This window comes from Haliotis asinina, chromosome 1, assembly GCF_037392515.1.
Source record: "Haliotis asinina isolate JCU_RB_2024 chromosome 1, JCU_Hal_asi_v2, whole genome shotgun sequence".
NCBI lineage: Eukaryota > Metazoa > Mollusca > Gastropoda > Lepetellida > Haliotidae > Haliotis > Haliotis asinina.
The window spans coordinates 22,959,531-22,982,302 of NC_090280.1; the positions used below are offsets into that span (position 1 = coordinate 22,959,531).

At 40.6% G+C, this 22,772-nt stretch overlaps 2 protein-coding genes across 2 annotated transcripts in view; both read right to left on the bottom strand.

Moving 5' to 3' along the window:
- Positions 1-1,557, bottom strand: part of LOC137260961 (hemicentin-2-like) — a 67,436-nt gene extending 65,879 nt beyond the window's left edge. The window contains exons 1-2 of the mRNA XM_067798575.1: positions 1,212-1,557; positions 136-438 (exon numbers count right to left, since the gene is read on the bottom strand). Of these exons, the coding sequence (XP_067654676.1) occupies positions 136-438; positions 1,212-1,554 (646 nt within the window). The 5' untranslated portion in view covers positions 1,555-1,557. The remainder of the gene's footprint in view (positions 1-135; positions 439-1,211) is intronic.
- A 10,303-nt stretch (positions 1,558-11,860) lies between these two features.
- On the bottom strand, positions 11,861-21,065 carry LOC137261020 (cell adhesion molecule 4-like). The gene is made up of 11 exons (XM_067798703.1): positions 20,780-21,065; positions 19,523-19,822; positions 17,654-17,920; positions 16,955-17,077; positions 14,911-14,932; positions 14,478-14,533; positions 14,120-14,141; positions 13,727-13,782; positions 13,049-13,162; positions 12,463-12,478; positions 11,861-12,117 (listed from the first exon to the last, which is right to left on the bottom strand). Exons 1-11 carry the CDS (start codon positions 21,063-21,065, stop codon positions 11,934-11,936), a joined length of 1,446 nt encoding a protein of 481 aa, XP_067654804.1. The 3' UTR covers positions 11,861-11,933.
- Positions 21,066-22,772: the final 1,707 nt, after the last annotated feature.

The following is a 22,772-nucleotide window of genomic DNA, read 5'->3' on the forward strand; positions in this document are numbered from 1 at the left end:
ATTAAGTCCTATCAGAACCACAAAGGTACTATCATAATAATGATTCAGAACATAACGGTTCTATGTAAGTTGTATGCTAAGCTGCATAGATATGCGAGGTTCCTGTACCGTAAACAAAGGTACGTTCTTACTCACAGAGGACATCCAGTACATGTTCGTGACTCCAGTCAGACTCCAGCCCCTCCTCCACAGCCTGGCAGCTGTAGGTGTCTCCCTGGTTCTCTCCGCTGACCTGGGTTATTGTCAAGTTATCTCCACCTGTTGGAGACTCATCACCAGATTCTAGGAGGGTCCTGTCCCTCCTCCAGATGTAGGTCATGGTCAGTTGGGGGTGGTCCGGGGGCAGACTCCGGGACGAGGAGTTGGAGCATGTGAGGGTGACATTCTCACCTGATACAGGTGAGGCAGGTCCGGTGATGGTAGGTGTGGTTGGCCTCTCTGTGAAAAAAATTTAACAGCTTCGCCGAGACCTTAACACCAGTACTAATCAACATGGTTTTACGAAATGTGTGAAAAACATTTTAAAATATGAATCCACTGAGACATAATGAACTAAATGAACTGAATGAACTAAATGCTCTGACACTTTTATTAATGACGTATTCACCTTTATTGTCAATCAAATAAGCGCCAGCGACACGCTAATACTCCTAATCGGTTTGTTGATTAAATGTTCTACACAGCATTTAATCAGTTGGCTGGACTAATCCCAAGGTGCGGCGTAAAAATGACATTAGATATGCTCGTTGTTGTTACCTTGACTGGCGCTCGGGATTATAGCAACAAGACAGGTGGATTCGGATATACTGCGAGTGAGTAGTTGGTTGGACTGTTGTTAACACGTAAGAACATTCCATATATATATATATATGGCTGCGATCTGTAAATAATCAAGTTTGGACCGGACAATCCCGTGACCAGCATCATGAGCATACATCTACGCAATTGGGATACGATGACATGTGTCAACCAAGTCAGCGAGTCTGACTACCCAATCCCATTAGTCGTCTCGTGCGACAAGCAAGGGGTAAAGAAGACCAATTCTAACCCGGATCTTCACGGGTATACTGTGAGTAGGCTTGCCATGTGTAACTCGACAAAAGCACATGCATGCACACGCACGTACACACACACGAGTCTTTATATATGGTTAATTACGTTTTAGTTTAGACGCATTCTTTTAGTTATCTACCGTTCCACTCAGTACTCACGTGCTACAACGAGGACATGTCTACATCCAGGAACATTCTCTCCACTGCTTCCCTGACAGTAGTAAGTACCAGCGTCCTGTACAGTAACATTGTAGATGGTAAACCTCAGCTGTCCGTTCTGTGATGGTGAGTCCTCCCCGGTGTATCGTATCCTGGTAATGTAGCCAGTGTGACTGTTGTTGAATACCCGTACACGGTGTGTCTTGGGCTGGACCAGTAACAGTATCTTAGATACAGAACCATTCCCCGCTACAAAATACTGGAAGCTGACATTTTCTGGGTTCATGGCCATGGTAACATCTTCACCAGCACGTGTAACAGTGTATGGGTATCCAATTGTCATGGACACTAGAGCTGTATACGAAAAGGTAATTAGAATCAGAACTCAACAACACTAGATACAGACGTTAGACATTGCGTAAGATTAAAGTGAAAAGCAACTTAATCAGAGATTCAATATATATTTCAGTTTTCGAAAACAGATACATACCAAACCCACATAGTGCTACGGACACAATGGAACCCAGAAACATTGTCACTACTACGGTGAGCAGAAACTGACAGATACAGTCTCTGATATAATGCGTCACATAATGTAGTTTCACTAAGCAATATTTCCTGATAAACATTTCCCGGTGAACCTCACGTTGTGCGACGATATTTCACTGTGAATGATATACGTTTTGTTGTGAATATGTCCTCCATCAACGCCCACATGGATACAATGTGTCAAACCCATCTCTGGTGATCACCCACTCACGCACAGATTCAACCACTCACTCACTCACCCACTGATTTACCCACTCACTCACCATTCACCCACTCACGGATTCATCCACTCACTCACCCACCGATTCAACTACTCACCAAATCACCCACTCACTCATTCACCTACCCATTCACCCACCCATATTTACCTACCCAAACACTCACTCACCAACCCACCTATTCACACACCCATTCACCCACTGATTCACCAATCAGTTTTACTGCTTGTACGGAAAAGTACTGTGTTTGACTCGGGGTATCGCTACAAGTGATACCTATTTAAAATATTGATAATCTGTCTACAAATCTGACATGACGCGATAACGCTAAATATAATTTCGCTGACAAATGAGTATTAAATGTTAAAATCTCAGTGCTTACAAAAGCATATTTTCACCTCCTCCACAGCATGACTGCTTAATTTGAATACACCTCTCTACCCAAACACCACTGCAACCCAACCACTCACACCAAGATTCACCCTCTCGTGAACTGTCAAGAGTAATATTCCCTCTATCAAACATTTACTATTTGACCAGCCACGTCTTTCTCCTCTCACGTACACACATACAAAATATAATGCAGTACGAATATGGCAGTTAGCGTTTTGATGTGAAGAATGAAACACCACTCCGAAATTTTGATAGCAAGTGTAAACCAGCGGGGGAGGGAAAATCCCAGGGATATAGAAACGAGTTCCGTACTTCCGTAAACTTTGTGCGAAGCAGATCTCCTGAACTATTTGTGATAGCTTGGTACACATGTCAAACATGATCCCAAGATGTGTGTTTTCGGGGTTAGACCCAGATATGGTTTCATATGGTTTCCCCGTTTGGAAATGACTTAGCCTGTGATTAAGGGGATGTCAACTTGTTCAGAGCAGATCTCGTAGCTAGCTTCGTAGAACTTGGAACACATGCCAAGCATAATTGATCCCTTTCGGGGATTAGACCCGGACATGAATTTTTTATAGGTTTCCATGTCCTTTGCAGATCACCCAAACGTTTGCTTTATCAAACGTGGTACACATGTTCGCTTTGTTCACCATGATCCCTAGATGTGTCTTTCGGGTGTTGCACCAGTGTGTGAAATTTGTTTGTTATTTTTTGTTTGTTTGGTTGGTTGGGGTTTTTTTCTTTGTTACCTTGAGAAGACGTTTGACATTGAAATTGGAACAGAACCTTAAAACTGTTCACTATTACTTCACCAAACTTGGCATATGGATAGGCCTGGTGGTATAGTGACGCCTTCTTTTAGGTTTGGATATGTGAATAAAATATTTTGGGCGTTTAGATGGCAACAACTTCGACCTCGACTGACTTTGGTGGTAGTGTTCTTTCTAGGAGCACAACTGTAAAACCTTACAAGCCTCCCACTCTACCATATGCACAGCAAAACACTGGCATACAGTTGCGGGGGATATTGATGACTTTTGTCTTAATGGTTCGTTCCTATTGACAGCAGGGTGATTATTTAGAGAGATATTCAATCTACACACCTCAAGGAATATACAAATATTCCTTATAAACCTCATTGCAAAATGCCTGCGATAGTTGTGATCATATTCTGTCCTTCACTTGATAAAGGGAAGGAAGTAGCCCAGAAAAGTCGTGTTGTAAATAATAAAGACGTTGTAAATCCATACACGATGCAGTGGTTTGTCAGAAAGCTTCTCCACAGTGACCGACTCCTGCTAGACTTGGTGAAGGATTTCACTTGATGTACATCACTGTACTGTCGATCATCACTGTACATCACCATCAACAAAACCTTCAAACTTCAAACCTTGGCACACAGAGAATAGCTGTGGAATTCCTTGTTTTCGTTTTGAGTCTCGACATGCATCATCAGAGGATCATCACATAAATACATATGTGCAAAAGTACACAATAAGATTCTGCCATGAAGAGCCTCCACATTAATCAAAACCCGGCCTTCCGAATTGATTGGCATACACAAAGGATTAACAGACTTAGAAGCGTTAGAATGGAAAATTCTAAAACAGTGAATCACCATGTTTGAAAGGTATTTTTGACTAATAAGAATAAAGGAAACAGCTGTATGTGCTGCACTGCAACATGGCCATTACAGACAGTAACACCGGTGATTTATGGATTAAGCACGAGCCAAAGTGAGTGAATGTGTTGCAATATGGAAAGAACTAGATGACATTGAAAACTCAGTATCTGAAAAAGTTAATACAGCGTCTACAAGTACAGTTAAGTTCTGTCTGAAGTGTTGCCAAAACCTTAGTGAAACGACACTTTGAAATGAAAAGTCAAGGGCTGTTTGAGTATAGGTAGGTTCGATTCTCCTCCTATGAAAACTTGTTGAAGTATGTTGCATTTTTGGCATTCATGCCATAAATGGTACATTATGTGACCAGTTTATATGCTTTGCTTATAATAGTCTCAGTGCTGTTGCCTATGTTAGGTTCTTCCTCGTTGCTTCCCTTCATCATACACTTTAACTCATGTCACTTGCTCGTCTCATGCACAGTCAAGCTCCCCACATCGCTCTTTGACACACATTCACCTCTAACAGCAATACACATGAGGATAAACCGGACAAATGGACAAAATACATGTGGCACGAGGGTGAAAATAGTGCATTCTTTACAAACATTAGGTTACACTTTCACACTGGTAGCTCTTTTTCCGAAAGCAGCTGATTACACAAAAACATACATGATGGTACATTTGCTTTAACAAATGAGAACACAACCGGTGTGGTGGGATTAGGAATTCAAAATATAAAGCATGAGAAATATGCGGCACTCAGAGCTCAAAGAGATCACAATGAAGAAAGACAGTTACGAACACTCTTCAAATATACTTTCAAATCCAAAACACATTCACAAGCTCTAACCCTAAATTACTTTGGGAAACATTTTCAACTAATATCGCAGTTGCTACGGTTGATAAATTGGTATAAGAAGGTATAAGAAATATCCTTCGAAATATCAAAATATTACACAGACAAGTCTAAAATACTGCGAGTGAGTAGTTGGTTGCATTGCTGTTAACACTTAACAACATTCTATATATATGTCGGCGATCTCTAAATAATCGAGTCTGGACCAGACGATCCGATGATCAGCACCATGAGCATACATATACGCAATTGGGATACGATGACATGTGTCAACCAAGTCAGAGAGCCTGACTACCCGATCCCGTTAGTCGCCTCTTACGACAAGCAAGGGGTAATGAAGACCAATTCCCGCCCTGATCTTCACATGTATACTTCCATCTTTAACTCCACAAAAGCACACGCATGCACACGCATACACACGCACGTACACACACACGTATGGTTAATTACGTTTTAGTTTAGGCTCATTCATTTACTTATATACCGTTCTGTTAACTCCACTCACGTGCCACAACGGGGACCTGTCTACATCCACTAACTTCCTGTCCATTGGTTCCTTGGCAGTAGTAAGTACCAGCGTCCTGTACAGTAACATTGTAGATGGTAACCCACAGCTGTCCGATCTGTGATGGTGAGTTCTCCCCGGTGTATCTGATCCTGGTCCTGTAGCCGACTACTGCTGAGTACCCCTACACGGTGTGACTTGGGCTGGACCAGTAACAGTATCTTAGATACCGAACCATTTACCCATACATAATATACTAAGCTGACATTGTCTGGGTTCATGGTCATGTTAACATCTTCACCAACACGTGTAACAGTGTATGGGTATCCAATTGTCATGGAGACTAGAGCTGCACTCAAAACAAATATTACTCCTGAAAACAAGGCTGACATAAATATTCAAGCACATTATTTAAGCCCGCTCAATATATTACAAGTTGACAGATACATGGCACGTATACAGGCAAGCAAACGATATGTAAACCAGAAATTAAGGCGTCAAACTATCTAGTTTCTCTGAATAATATTTTATTAGAGAAAACTGGTCACTTATAAAAAGTCATGTAAAGCTCATGTAATTCAAATAATGTTCTTCTCAGCTGACAGGTACATGCCGCACGCATGTAAGCCCCAAAACAGAATGTAAGCCAAAGACCTAACTACTAGCGTGGTAAATTCATACTGACACATCACGCTCTGTAACAATTGTTTTCAAGAGATGAAATATTTAGTTTCGCTGGATAATATTTCCCTAGAAAAAAACGGTAACTTCCCGTTGAATTTTAACACATGCCTATGAGGTCTTAACCTTTAATAGTCAGTAATTAGGTGTTTACATTCATATGGACAGACAAGTAACGTTGATGACAGATTATTCACAAAACTGCTTTTGGTAGGTAATATTGCAGCTATATCGTAGAGCTCTGTATATAATCGAGCCTGGACCAGACAATCTAGTGATCAATAGCATGAGCATCAACCTGCTCAGTCGGAATACCATGGTATTTCTCAACCAGGTCAGCGAGTCACCAGATTTCGTTAGTCAGACAGATTGTTTTATTCATAATGCCGGCCTGTTTGCCTATAATACAGTTTACAAATACAGTTTACAAGTTTGAAGATATTGTGAGGGAATAAAGCGGTTATTTGGAATATTCGACTGGAATAGTTAGTTGGCTATTATAAACATTTTGTAGCAGTGAAAACTAGTCATGCCGTATGTGCTGTTTCTTCTGACAATTGTGAAACATGAGGTTTTCAGTTTGAGTTTTAGGCCGACCAAAATTCTGTTATTGGTAAGAGCCGTGAGACTTTCATCACCTCACAGAAATTAGGCAAGGAGCACTTCAGTATACTCTGCTTTTTCTTTCCTGCCTTTATTGCATTTTCTCAAACCGGCATGGAATGGCTCAATAACGTCCCAAGTGCTAAAACTGCCACGTGTTAAGACATTAACTCGCAAGGTTCACCCGAAGAAGGAAGAAGTTCACTGACTGAAATGAGAAATTAAAGGGATTCCACAGGAGGACAGAGGGGGACTACAGAGGTCTACAGGTCCGACGATAAAAGTACAGTTTTAGTTGTTCTGTCGCCTCAAATGCCGCCTTATACCAAGACGTCTCTTTCCTTGAAGACCCTACGATACATCGAAAAGCCCAGCCGCCGTTTCTGAACAGACCGATCCAACATTCATCAGAAGACAGCACTCTCTACCAATCACGTCGCTGCCACCCACTTCCAGCTGCAGTCGGCGTTAGCGGTGTAGACGGGGGATAAAAGGCATTGCACGGAAGGAACGTGCCAGCCATACCAAGTCGTGGAAAGACTGTTCGTGTGCTGATGGCGTGTCCTAGTATTATAGCTGCCGTCCATAGTAAGGTCACGAATCTACAGACTTTCAGTTTGTGTCGTGACTCTTTCCGATCTCATAATTTCAAGCATCTTTAGAAAAAAAATAGGTATCTATTTAGAAAAAACGTCGTACATTTTGGACAATTGCCTAGGACAAACCCGTGGAATTACAGGCCGGATTTTGATGAGAGATAGTCCACATTGACATGCATATTTATTCCAGTGATTTCACGGTTTGTATAGAAAAGAAAAGTGGGAAGTTTATGCTCTAATTGTAGATTTGATCAACCATCAATGATTTTGGGAAGGATAGGAGTTTCTTCAAAAATGTTTAATGGCGTACAAGCTATATACACTCGAGAACCTTCATGTGTTAAGCCTTAATTTGACGACAGGGTTATATATCCTTAGCCATATATCTATTCTCTTTCTAAATAGCATGTGAACTGAATACACATGTAAACCTAATATCTAGTTTCGTCCGCAGATGATTGAACCGTTTTCATTATGGTTTGCCGAAAGGGATACGCATTCTAAATGGGATAAAACTGAAGTGGGTGTTTTAAAACATGGTGGTATTCCCGTGAGAAGTGGCAGTTGGTATAATTGGTAAAAAATCTCTCGAGTGCGTGCCATTGTATACGTATCTGGTTATTAATTGCTTCTAATATATCATCGTGGAATAAGCATATTTGATGTGTTATTGAAAACTGGAGATATTAAAACTAACTGACCATGCTTCTCAGTCTTAACCATGTCAAAGTTCACACTGGTAACGAATATCCGGGACCAGTATCTCTAAAGCTAACAGAACCAAGGCGTTGTGCGTTTTTCTGTATTGAGTGTATATGGCCCAGGGCCAAATCCCCTACCACATATGCCTTCGTGGAATACTTGCGACTGGCCATCGATGCTTCGTCCCAACTACATGACATAATCTCAATTTCACAACAAAACAACGCCATCGTAAGTTGTTTTTTTTGTCTGTTAACGCGATTATCTGTGATAGCTAGAATAGAATAGAATATGGACTACAGTCACAAATCAGGGAGTCTAGTAAATTCAGTCAAGTATAGAACGTTACTGTCTTCTAGTCCGAGAAGTCTTTACTGTTGCTATTCTATGTTAACTTTAATCTAATGAACATATCTTTACTGTTTGTTTCCCTTTACACTAACTTCAGGTTGATGTGCAACGGTTCAGCCTTTATCGTATGGTTCATGTATTCTGCGCATTAATGTTTAAAATTGTTTATATAAGACTCTTAACACTACGTTGTTTTGTGAAAATGTAGATTCTGTGAACGTCCACAGTGGTGACGTGTAGAGTACTAATTGAACAATTATCCTGACTATTCTAGTATCTGTAACAAATCTACATGTGATGTGTAGGTCCTTTAATGGCTGATTGCTCTGTGAACATGTTGTAATAATTAATTGTAAAAGATTTTGTTAACGCTTAACCAACACACCGTTTCTTCAATGACCTCACTGGTAACGTCAAAATGGTGGCCAGATCTTGACTCATCTGTCAAGGACATATAATCGGTTGAAAAATTCCTTTTTAAATCTCACAACTATTTCCAGATTTCATTTCCTCTTAATTCTGTCGGGAGGTGCAACCATTCAATTGCAAAAAGTTGATGCATAATTCAGTCTTCTGGAAACATGGGATTACTCAAATACCAGAAGAATGAATAAAGTGAAGCAAATAGTTTCTGGTCCATTAACTAGGTAAGGATTACTCATATTGCCACATCAGTTTCAACATAATTTACAATAAATTCATGATGATAATTAGAACATTCTTATTTCCCTTTACTAATATGTTGTGTATGGATTTGGTATGGTCAGACCTCTTACCAAGCGAACTGATTCCCTAACTCTCTCGCACTGTACTATGACAGATATTACATAGATTTATACCAATTCCGTTTCAATTATTCTTCAAGATATTTGACACTAAAATTATTCCTATTTTACTTCATGAATCTGATGTTTGCTGAGTTAGAGAGCGTAACAAATATACAAACCATTCACAACTTTGTATGTAGAAGCTTTCTTGGAGTGAAGGCATCGACACAAACCTACACAGTATTGGGTATATGTGGCAGAAATCCTTTGTATATTCTTACATATAAATGTTCCATGAAATTTTAAATTAGAGTATCATGTAGGCACAATGAATCATAGCATATTTAGTGCAGGACATGTGGCAAGATTAAAATGTTCGCTTGTACGGGACTGGCACTCCCATCGCTTCTGCAATTCTAAACCTAGAAGTTAAACTTTCTGAAAGGGTACTTTTGGCAGCATACCTCAAGAAACTAGCAATTGCAAAATACCCGAGGAAGAGAAGTGTCAAACAGGAATTAAAGACAAGAAACAGAAAGCAATGGTATTGCTAGAAGAGCATGTCTTTGATGACTGGACGTGTAATGACAGACTGGTAAGTGGAAACATGAAGTAGTTGGAATAGATATTTTAAGAACCAGTATGTAATGACGTCTTCCTTCCTGGTCATTAACGATCTATTACGCACAGCTCGACTGAAAACTGTCTCGTGCCCTTGTCCGATCTGAAACCACGTACAGTTAAAATCGTTTTCTGTGCCACAGTACAGAAATACACGGCTGTATCATTTTCGAAGGGTGTTATTTTACATTCCATTTGTAACTTCAGCATTTATCATCCAAAACTGTGTACCGCAGGAGATATGGATTGTGTCAGATCAGACGACATCTAAGAGATATCGTTTTGACAGTAGATTTTCCACAAAGCCCTGACAATGATATGACGTCATGAACTCGATAACGTCACAATGTTATGACATCGATGCACTGGAAGTCTGATGGCAGTGCTGTCTTCAGATATGTACAGTTTTCACTGAAAACTAATCAAGAATGATTTTGGATGATAAACAGAATCTCACTCTCGTGTTTCCTGATATCAATTATATCAATACCCGTTGGTAAAGGTAAAAATATCCTTGCCAAGCCTCGGATATTTGTTACTTTATCAACTTGTGTTGATATATTTGATATCTGGAAACACGAGAGTAAGATTCTCTATTTTTTTACACGAGTGGTTGACTGATATCTGCATGAAACGGGTTGTTAACAGTTGTTCAAATGTCAGCTGGTGTTAAGCTACTGCTCACGATACGTCACTCCTATGACAAATACTTCCTGAGGAATACATTCTAGGCAGAGTGATACCAATACGGAAGTAGGATAGCAGTACTGTGAATTCTGAGCATTCCTGTACAATGTTCGACATCTGTTTGAAGTAATCTGGTTGATCAAATTTGCAGCATTTAAAACTAAAGTAAAACTTTTAAAGCATTTATAGAAGACATAAAAACAACGATTTAACGATTTTTAACGATTCTTATTGAATCGTGTGTGAGAGTGTTAGTCCGTGCGTGCGTGCGTGCGTGCGTGTGTGTCCGTGCACGCGTGTCCATGTATGTTGAAAATGGGTGTTATATTTATTTGAGGTGCTGACAATCAAAAGATCACAATCGGAAACCGATCTGTTACTGATGACTTATGGAATTAAGAAATTGTGGAGCCTTGGCCGACAAGCCCATCCATTTAGCTCATGTGCAAATTACCATGTGCAATCCTATTATGTGTGTAGTGTTTGACATATAGAGAAAACTAAACTATGTCCCATGTAATACCTTATTTATCAAACGAGTGAATGGTTTGGTATCTAAATCGCTTTCGCTCGTTAGATACCGATACCATTCACGAGTTTCATAAATATGGTGTTACACGGGACACAGTTTCGTATTTTAGTTATTACTCACCCAGCATTAGCAAAATAATATCGAGCAAAGCACTTCTTTACTAGGAATTCAACGAGTGTGATGACACTAAACTTTCCCAGAGTCAAGCAAGGTCTAATGCTATTGTAACCAAGGTATTAGCATTTTGACGTCATAACAATAAAACACTTTGACGTCATACGTACGCCATCACGTGATTTTATTACACAATGTGTAATAACTTTCTAAAATTACCTAACAGTGATATCTACAACGGATGAGTAATAAAATGTTGATCGGTGTGTTGAGAAAGCATAAGAGTTACATGTTTCTGATAAAACAGGTTAAAACTATTTTGATTGGAAAATTGTGTTTTCACATAATCGCTGTTCATGAAATATAACATAAGTTTCATGAAACGAAAATAAAAGGTTTTAACTTTATTACTTGAATAAGAATGTTGATGCTAAATCAGTGTTGTTAATATACTTTGATATACATCAGTTAAGCTCAGAGACCAATACCAGTACAATCCTCTGTTAAAAATGGTATCGTGGTAAACATTTCCTGTTGTTGGGTGATTAGTAAATGAAGTACTCTTGTTTTGTCAGCTGAAACGTTAGCTTGTTGAGATGTTAAACTGTATAGGCTCTGTTGAAAAGTGGAGACACGTGCTGATGTGGAACTGTACCGTCAGTTTAGGTTTCACCTGGTACTGTGGTCCTCTGTTGAGGAAGATGAAGGATAGAAAGACGTGTAGACGTGGAACTGTACCGTCAGTTTAGGTTTCACCTGGTACTGTGGTCCTCTGTTGAGGAAGATGAAGGATGGAAAGACGTGTAGACGTGGAACTGTACCGTCAGTTTAGGTTTCACCTGGTACTGTGGTCCTGTGTTGAGGAAGATGAAGGATGGAAAGACGTGTAGACGTGGAACTGTACCGTCAGTTTAGCTTTCACCTGGTACTGTGATCCTCTTTTGAGGAAGATGAAGGATGGAGAGACGTGTAGATGTGGAACTGATCCCGCAGGAGTCGTTCGTAATCGTATAGGGGTAAGACATCGTTGTTGGAAGCACGAGGTACATCACTGAAGTCATGGGATAATCTCTCTGCCATCACAGTGAGATATTCACCAAATCTGTAATCACAACATTACACTTATGTTACACTTGCCCATAGGTGCATGTATTTTTCTTTCAAGCAGTGTGCAACGGAAATCACCTCCTATAAACCACTTCAACTATGGTCATAGATTTCCAACACTTTTTTTTAGCAAATTGTGCATCAGTTACATAGATACATTTGCTACTTTCTCTGTCATTGCCACAGGTAATCGATGCCGGCGTTTATCTAAGATTTCTAAAGGTACGTTGACTAAATGGTGTTTGACACAGAAGACAGCAACCGTTGATATGAAGATTTGTTCACTAGTTATTACGATGACTGACTCCAGCACTTAAAATAAAAACATGAAAACGTGTACCTGTTGTCCTGGTTCTCTGCAAGTAAAACAAAAGACTGAGTAACAGTAAAGAATTAGTCGCTCTCAGACTAGTCCATCAACATCACCAAAACTAGAACACCATAAATATGGCTTCATTATGCTCATATGGGGAATCGAACCTGCGTCTATGGCGTGAACACCCTATCCACTGGCCTACCGACCGCTCCATTACTGAATAAAGGAATCAAAACAACTTCACAAACTAAAATGAGAAGAAAATATTGCAGCACGTCAAGGTGAACCACGGATATGCCCGTATACTGTTCGACGCTGCATTCAACAATATCCCAGCTAGACTACGCTTGTCTGATACACGCCAGACTTGCCGAGAACACCCAGTGGTTGATATAAAGAGCGTCGATTTACGCAACTGGGATACGTCGGAAAAACATGCATGAGCATTATCAACCAGCGTTTCTCACCTGTTGTAACAAGCATGGTTGTTGAAGTTCTGACCAGGTCCTCACGTTGGGGTACATTTTTGTTGGTTGTGGTGTGTTGGGGATTGGAGGGGTGGGGGTTGAAACTTACATTGCATGCAAAAATATTCATGCATTCGTTGTACCTTTCACGTCCCTGCAAACAAGAACAGTGACTGCTGCCACCACAACTGCCACAGCAGTCAGCATAATGGAGTAGACAGCTACGATGGGGACGATGTCGTCTACGTTTGCATCACCTTCTGATACAAGACAAAGATGACACATATCAGTATTAAGTATGATAATTCATGTGACAATATAGCGAAGTATTTCACCATGGTGTATTTTCTAGTTCCTGTTACAGCACTAAATAACTTTATGACATAAATAATGTCAACTGACAAAACAGTATTTTGCTCTACAAGAACTATGACACAATAAAGTAAGCAAGCGATGAATAAGGAAGAATCATTCACCGGGATGACCATTACAGCTCTCCAGACTAGTGGATCCTTTTCCCCAACACGGCCTATCACCAATATCTGGTAGTGCTTTATGAACACTGAGAAATGTCCTAAGTATTCGGACATCTAGAATATCCGACTCTATTTACAATGTTATAGCTATTCTATTATGGCTATTCCAGACTAAATAATCGGGGGTTTTGGTATCCTTGGTTGGTTTGAGACACGAGTCCTGTTCCAGGCTTTAGACACTAGCCAGTTCGTGCTACGTTTACTCGACATATCAGTACCCTATACGGCAGTTCGAGTTTCACAGTCGTTACACATCATGCTAGTTGTTAACCTTCAAACACCAACCTTCTATTTCCTGGTAGCTCCCATCGTTTTCGTCTTCCCTGTGATACGACACCACACTGGTAAAAGGGAACATTGAACGTGAGCATAATGAGAGGAAATTATTAAGCTGTGACACGCTCTCAGTTCATATCGCGCTCCTAGTCGTGTATAGTTTTGTCTGGTTGGTTTGTTCTTTAACGCCACACTCAGCAATATGACAACTATATGTTGACGATCTATAAATAAATGGTCTTGGATCACATAATCCAGTGTTCAACAGCACAAGCATCGATCCCGTTCGTCAGCTTTTACGACAAGTATGGGTTGATGGAAATCACTTTACCACGGGTAATTACACCAATGTGGTGATGAAATATTTATTCATCTTACTTGAAGATTGATGAACATACTCACCGATGACGAGCACATCCTCTCTCTGAAAGTTTAAAGTGTGTGGGAACAATTATGCATACAAACTTAAAGTATATATTTATTTCTTGCACACTGATTTTACCATTTTTTCTCCATTTAGAAGTTTAAGAGTTTAAGAGAAACTGTACATCATACGGTATGAGTTTCAGTAGAAGGTCAATCAGTGCTAATAGTTGTCAGAATTATAAAATGTTAATAGACCTGTAGTTTTGGTTGCAAACGGTTCCGGACTGTTTTTCAGACATTCTACATATCACTACCCCTTAAATAATTCGAATGACCTGTTTAACGTCATCTGAATCAACCGATGTGACGTACTAGAATGACGTCCAGCACCAACCTACTATCTCCTCGTAGCCTCCGCCTGTGTCTGCGTCACGGGTGTAAGTGACAACGCTGGGGGAAGGAAATGTAGAAAGTGGTTGGAATCAAGAATATTTACAAAAAACAATCAGCTGTCCTCAGACACAAAGTTTTGCAAAAGGACAAAATAGTTGTTACAGTTATATGTATGAATGTGTTCACAAAATGGGTAAGCAAGTTATCAGTATTTGAAGCTCTTCTAACGTTTGCCTGAAAGAACGAAATCTTTTTGACACCAACAGCTCATTAGCGATGTGCCATTAATTCTGCTTGGGCTTATGCCTCACATATACTGCTACTGATAAGTGAAATAGAGCTAATCAAATCACTGTATTTGTGATTAAGTGTTTCCACAATAGCAGCTACTACATAAATTTAAGTCAGCTGTTTACACATTTGGCCTTACTCACCGATTATATGTGCATCCTCTACCTGAAACAAATAATTTTGTGTAAATAATGACATATCCACAATGTTAGATGCAAAATAGAAGATAAACGAATTTCCGGTATAATTATACATCTTTGAAGTGGAAATAAATATCTTGCTATTTGTAGAACGACATGTTTATAGAACGACATGTTTGTACAACGACATGTTTGTAGAACAAACGCAACCTGAGTAACACCAGTGTCTTGAAGCATGAATGTCGATTAAAACTAGTGTCCTGGAGCCAATGTAAACATAAACTTGGAAACTGAAGTCCATTAAACATGTAAATTTGTGCACACTGCTGATATATATCCTCTTCAAGCATCATCGTGAAGGTTCCATACTGAAGTACTTTAGAAACGCGAGTATCATATTATCATTCATTATGGAGGATGCAAAACGAACAGAAACTGTGCTCAAATTAATCTGACTTTCACAGATGAACTTGACGCATACCAAGAAATGCCCACGTGACCCACCATTTGCTGGAAATCAACTTTTCACCTGCAAAATCCGTGAAAATGCGTAAACGTGGCGTTTTCACAACACATTGTCAGATCAGTCAACTGTGTACCAAAATCACACCGAAATTTTGAACTTCACCAAATTGCTGACTTGGGCACAACATGTGATCGAGCACATCTTTGCCAACCATGTGTCCAGCCCGAGATCGCCGCATACAAGTTCAAGCCAGCCTCCAGAACAGATATTACCATTCATGGAAGAAGGGATATCGTCAGTCTCCAGACGGTACGATAGCGATTACGTCAGCAAGGGCTGCGTGCGCATAAGTATTCTATTCACTGACGAGTCCTGATTTCATCTCAGTCATGCGTATACAAGGATCAGAGTGACGTGGACAGCGTAACGGTGATTGTTGAGTTCAGCAGCGTTGAGGGAAGCGTATTACTAATGATTTGCTGAGAGACTGATAGTCATGACAGGACACGTGTGGACGTCTGCCGTAGTCGAGTTACAGCTCAAAATGATACTTACTGAGAACAAGAGTCGTTCCTGCTCCCAGCATGGCGCCAGATCAACGTCTTCACATTTTGCAGGAGGATTATGCAAATGACGGTCATAACCGTTACTGACATTGGCTCTGTGAAAGTTTTGAGCGCGTTTGGAAATAAATTTGATCCCTTCAACGTTATCGTTAATTCAACTTTGCACTGACTACTTTTGTTTTTTCTTGTGTTTCAACCCTGATTGACAATTTCAGTGTCAAGAGGGACAAGTTCTTTTCTTCGTTCAACGTCTTATCCCAATGGTGCGTTTCTAAAGTAGTTCAGTATACTTCACAGTCTCCTCTCACAATCTGTCATCTTTCAAACTCTTCCTTAAAGACGGTCTCAGATTCCATTTCCCCACAAGAGACTTGGTTTTCTTCCTTGATGAATATTCACCATCAAGGACACTTTTACATTTAATCAAGATACACCACAGACACGTCACAAATCACACCTAGAGAGAATCACTTAATATAGGTAGGACAAAAATCATCATTTCCTTGAAAATGTATCACGTGTCAGTAGGAAGTGAAATAATTATCAGCTAGCTTTCTACTGAGTATGGGTGGAAATAGACATCAGACTCTACATACCAAAGTATTGTTACATGTTTTGCAGACAAAGAAGAGGCATGAAATCAATACTTATTAGTACTGCTTAACATTTCTATAGGAGTATATATGTATATGAGTTGTGGGGTAAAACTGTTTAAAGTACTACTCTGGTAACTATCTGATCCCCCATCCCCACCTTCCTAACCAGCGCGTCGTTTTTCCAGACTGTCATACATTATTCACTACATATAAGAAAGTGCAAAGGGATAACTTACTGACGATGCACTGAACACATACACACGCACACACGCACACACGCACACACGCACTCACGCACACGCACACGCACACGCACAAGCATCCACTCAACACGCTATTAAGTGAGATCGGTATATGTAATTACTGAACCAAAGTGTTTGTGAGTTCTAGTCATTCACTGTCACATCACACCGTTTTACCTCCACGTCTCTGTTTTCTACAAACAACAACCATGACGACGACAGTGATGATCACGATCAGGATGGAGCAGACAGCAGTCACTGGGACGATGGAAACGACACCAGATTCATTAAGCTCACGTGCTGAAACATTTAATATGGACAACATTCAGTTTAGCATTGTATAATCCTGTTTACTTTTCAGAAACAAATAACATCCAAGATATGTTGCTTTATTTAAGGTACATGATGTGATTACAAAATACCAGAGATATAATTTATACCAGGATTACAAATATAACCAGGGCTGCACCGTATCTGCGAATTTGAGTAGGTGAGTTGATGAGTGAGCAGGTGAGTGGGTAAGTGGGTGGGTGGGTATGGGTGAGTGAGTAAATGAGTGGAGTTTTATATCACTTATAACCCAGAAACATCACCCCTCTTAAGAAGATTTTAATTAGGTTCATGGCATGTCAACTGGGTTGACCTTCCCGATGTTCATCTAAAATGACACTTTCCAACTGCAATATAACCAGTTGCGTTCTCAATACAACACCCATCGATCCATCTTCATAGAGGGATCCAATAATAATGGTCAGGTTGCCAGGTTGCATCCATTTGAAGGGAGTAAAAACTTTATTACATATCTCATGCAAATATAATCTTGAATTTTACATATTCTGTCACAAAGCATGTTTCCGGAATCTGTGGAGGCCTTACTGAAGACCTCTAGTGTCAGGTTGCGTGATGCACTCCCATGGCTGTTGTTGACGTGACACGTGTACTGTCCAGACACAGACACATCTATAGCTGGTATAGACAACACAGCCTTCCTGTGTCCTGTAATCACCATCTGTCTGGATGTGTCCCACCAGGTTACAGTGCAGGCAGGGTTACAGTCAGCAGAACATCTCACTGTTACAGGTTTCCCTTCTTCTACCTCCACATTGTCCCTTGTGCCGTCAAACTGTATCTGGTCAGGTAGATCTGCAAAGCATGTGATATAATCAGAAATAATAATTTGATAACTTGATATTTTCTTCTATCATACCAATACCACTGTATATCAATTTCACTTGAATTAATATTTCATCAACTTTCGGTTTAGACTTTTGAAGTTGGTTAGGTTTTATTTTTTACTCAATGCCTATTCTACTTTTAGTGCTGATCACATCTACATCTGCTAGCCTTGTCGAGTCTAGGCTCACCAATATAAGACTCCCAGTTTCAAAGATCTTACTGTTGTCACGAAAATATTACATTCAAATGCAAACGACGACACATTACGCACATTCTGTTTTTGTTCCTCTAAGTCATACGTGTACGTATCAGTCAGGTATTCCGACTGGATGGTCGACCGCGACCGCAGCAGGGGAAACGTCCAGTGTTTTCTTTGTACGAGCTGGATAGCCGCTCAACTGTGATTTTGTTAACAGTGGGAATCTACAGTCAACTGTATTTTGTATGTACACGTCCGATATTGTCATTTGTATGCTCCGCCTGACCAACGTTGACAGTTCGATTCATGTATTATCTTGACGTTCCTGTATATCTCATCTGATGCCCTTACGATTATATCTCTAATGCTCAGTGCCTGTACCAGATATTGTCAACGTTTCATGCATTTTACCGTATTCTTAATTGTAAACCCAATATTGTCACGATTTTAAAAAGAAGCGTTTTTGAGGACAAAAGCCCCTTGAGTGAGTGAGTGAGTGAGTAGGTTGAGTTTTACGCCGCACTCAGCAATATTCCAGCTATATAGCAGCGGCCTATAAATAATCGAGTCTGGACCAGACAATCCAGTGATCAATAACATGACCATCGATCTGCGCAAATGGGAACCGATGACATGTGTCAACCAAGTCAGCGAGCCTGACCACCCCATTCCGTTAGTCGCGTCCTACGACAAGCAGAGTCGCCTTTTATGGCAAGCATAGGTTGCTGAAGGCATATTCTACCCCGGGACCTTTACGGGTACTCGGCGATAAATCACGGTAGATTATTTTTCCCATAATTTTCTTGCATCTGTGCATGGTCAGAGTTTTCAGGGTCAAATCACACACTCCTGACTGAAAATTGTAAACATGAAATTTTCATGCCATACTTTCCATCGCTTTGATCTGATTCAGTACATATTATGTATTGTTAGTTTTGTGTTGATCTTGTGATCTTCAGCTGAGTGGTCCGTGCCCGTTTTTTTTCCTCATTTAAAATATATGTCCAGGTGAGAAACAATGACATGACATAATTTTAAAGTGTTCGTGTATATTGGACATAACACCTGACACCGCTTGCCTTTGAAGCTGAAAGCCTTCACCACAGATTCTGGCTGTGTTCTCTTCCGAAAGTTCTATATCAACGGACGCCAGTAATGCCTTTTTGTTAGCGCTATGAGTATACCTGGTGTGGAGTTTGGAGCTATATAAATGGACACATTATTATGTAGCCGTCATTAACTCCTATCAGAACCACAAAGGTACTATCATAATAATGATTCAGGACATAAAGGTTCCATGTAAGTTGCATACTAAGTTGCATAGATATGCGAGGTTCCTGTACCGTAAACAAAGGTACGTTCTTACTCACAGAGGACATCCAGTATATGTCCGTGACTCCAGTCAGACACCAGCCCCTCCTCCACAGCCTGGCAACTGTAGGTGTCTCCCTGGTTCTCTCTGCTGACGTGGGTTATTGTCAGGTCATCTCCACTTGTAGGAGACTCATCACCAGATTCTAGCAGGGTCCTGCCCCTCCTCCAGATGTAGGTCATGGTCAGTGGGGGATGGTCCGGGGGTAGACTCCGGGAGGAGGAAGAGCATGTGAGGGTGACATTCTCACCTGATACAGGTGAGGTAGGTCCGGTGATAGTAGGTGTGGTTGGCCTCTCTGTGAAAAATGTAACAGATGATCCGAGACTTTAACACCAATGCCAATAAACATGGTTTTACTAAATGTGTGGTTGGCCTCTCTGCAAAAAATGTTTTACAATATGAATCCACTGAGACATAATAAACTGAATAAAGTAAATGCTCTGACACTTTTATTTATTAAGTATTCGCCTTTATTGTCAATTAAATAAGCGCCAGCGACTCGCTAATACTCCTAACCGGTTTGTTGATTAAAAGTACATGTACGACACAACTACATTCCCCTTGGTCAAATGAATAAATCTTTTGCCCGGAGAGAGGGGGTTCGCTGGATTGATCCCAAGGTGCGTCGCAAAAAAAGACGTTAGATATGCTGGATGTTGTTACAGACAGATAGTTTATTTGACATATCACAGGATCTGAAAGTATAAAACTAGCACGCTCCTGGCGTTCACAGAAGTTGTCTAGTGCATCACAGCGTTCCATTAGCTCACGTCTGATATCATCATATAGCGGACATCTTAAAAGGACATGACATTCGTCTTCGTCTTCGTCTTCATCTGTACAAATAGAGCATGTTACACTTTCGGGATTAATAAAATTCGGATATACTGCGAGTAAGTTCTTGGTTGGACTGTTGTTTTAACACCGCACTTAACAACCTTCCATATATATGGGGGCGATCTGTAAATAATCGAGTCTGGACCAGACAACCCGGTGATCAACATCATGAGCATACATCTATGCAATTGGGATACGATGACATGTGTCAACCAAGTAAGCGGATCTGACTACCCGATCCCGTTAGTCGCCTCTTACGACAAGCAAGGGGTAATGAAGACCAATTCTACCCCGGATCTGTGAGTAGGCTTGCAAGCGCACGCATGCACACGTCTTTATGTATCCTTAATTACGTTTTAATGTAGGCGCATTCTTTTACTTATCTACCGTTCTGTTAACTCCACTCAGTACTTACGCACTACAACGAGGACCTGTCTACATCCAGTAACTTCCTCTCCCTTGCTTCCCTGACAGTAGTAAGTACCAGCGTCCTGTACAGTAACATTGTAGATGGTAAACCTCAACAGTCCGGTCTGTGATGGTGAGTCCTCCCCGGTGTATCTGATCCTGGTCCTGTGACCGGTGTGACTGTTGCTGAATACCATTACACGGTGTGACTTGGGCTGGACCACTAACAGCATCTCAACTACCGAACCATTCACCCATACACAATAGAAGAAGCTGACATTCTCTGGGTTCATGGCCATGGTAACGTCTTCACCAACACGTGTAACAGTGTATTCAGTTGTCATGGAGACTAGAGCTGTATACGAAAAGGTAATTAAAATCAGAACTCAGTAACACTAGATACGTTGACACGTTAGACGTTGCGAAAGATTAAACTGAAAAGCAACTTAATCAGAGATTCAATATATATTTCAGTTTTCGAAGACAGATACATACCAAACCCATATAGAGCTACGGACGCAGTGACACCCAGAAACATAGTCACTGCTGTGAGTAGAAACTGACAGATGCAGTGTCTGATATAATGCGTCGCATAATGTAGTTTCACTGGACAATATTTCCTTATAAACATTTCCCGGTGAACCTTACGTTGTGCCACGATATTGCCCTGTGAATAATATATGTTTTCTTGTGAATGTGTCCTCCATCAACGCCCATATGGGTACAATGTGTGAAGCCCATTTCTGGTGATCACCCACTCATTCAGTCACTGACCTACTGGTTCACTCATTCACCCACTCACTCACCATTCATCCACTACCTCATCCACCTATTCACTCACTCAACCACTCATTCACTCACCCACCCAGTCACTCACCGACTTACCTATTCGCACCCTTCTTCGCTCACTGATTCAGCCTTTCAAAAATTAATTCACAAATTCACACACTGATTCACCAATCACCTATCATTTTCACTGCTTGTGCTGAAAAGTACTGTGTTTGACTCGGGCTATCGCTACAAGTGATACCTATTTAAAACATTGATAATCTGTCTACAAATCTGACATGACAAACAAATGAGTATTAAATGCTAAAATCTCAGTGCTTACAAAAACATTTTCGCCTCCTCCACAGCATGACTGCTTAATTTGAATACACCTCTCCACCCACACACCACTGCAACCCAACCACTCACACCGAGATTCACCCTCTCGTGAACTGTCAAGAGTAATATTCTCTCTATCAAACATTTACTGTTTGACCAGCTACGTCTTTCTCCTCTCTCACATACACACATACAAAATATAATGCAGTACGAATATGGCAGATGGCGTTTTGATGTGAAGAATGAAACACCACTCCGAAATTTTGATAGTAAGTGTAAACCAGCGGGGGAGGGAAAATCCCAGGGATATAGAAACGAGTTCCGTACCTCCGTAAACTTTCTGCGAAGCAGATCTCCTGAACTATTTGTGATAGCTTTTTACACATGTCAAACATGATCCCAAGATGTGTGTTTTCGGGGTTAGACCCAGATATGGTTCCATATGGTTTCCCCGTTTGGAAATGACTTAGCCTGTGATTAAGGGGATGTCAACTTGTTCAGAGCAGATCAGAGACACATGCCAAGCATAACTGATCCCTTTCGGGGATTAGACCCGGACATGAATCTTTTTAGGTTTCCATGTGCTTAGCAGATCACCCAAACGTTTGCTTTGTCAAACGTGGTACACATGTTCGCTATGTTCACCATCATTCCTAGATGTGCCTTTCGGGTGTTGCACCAGTGTGTGAAATTTGTTTGTTATTTTTTCTTTGTTTGTTTGTTTCGTTGGTTGGGGTTTTTTTCTTTGCTTCCATGACAAGACGTTTGACATTGAAATTGGAACAGAACCTTAAAACTGTTCACCATTGTTTCTCTAAACTTCGCAAATGGATAGGCCTGGTGGTATAGTGACGCCTTCTTTTAGGTTTGGATTTCTGAATAAAAATAAAATA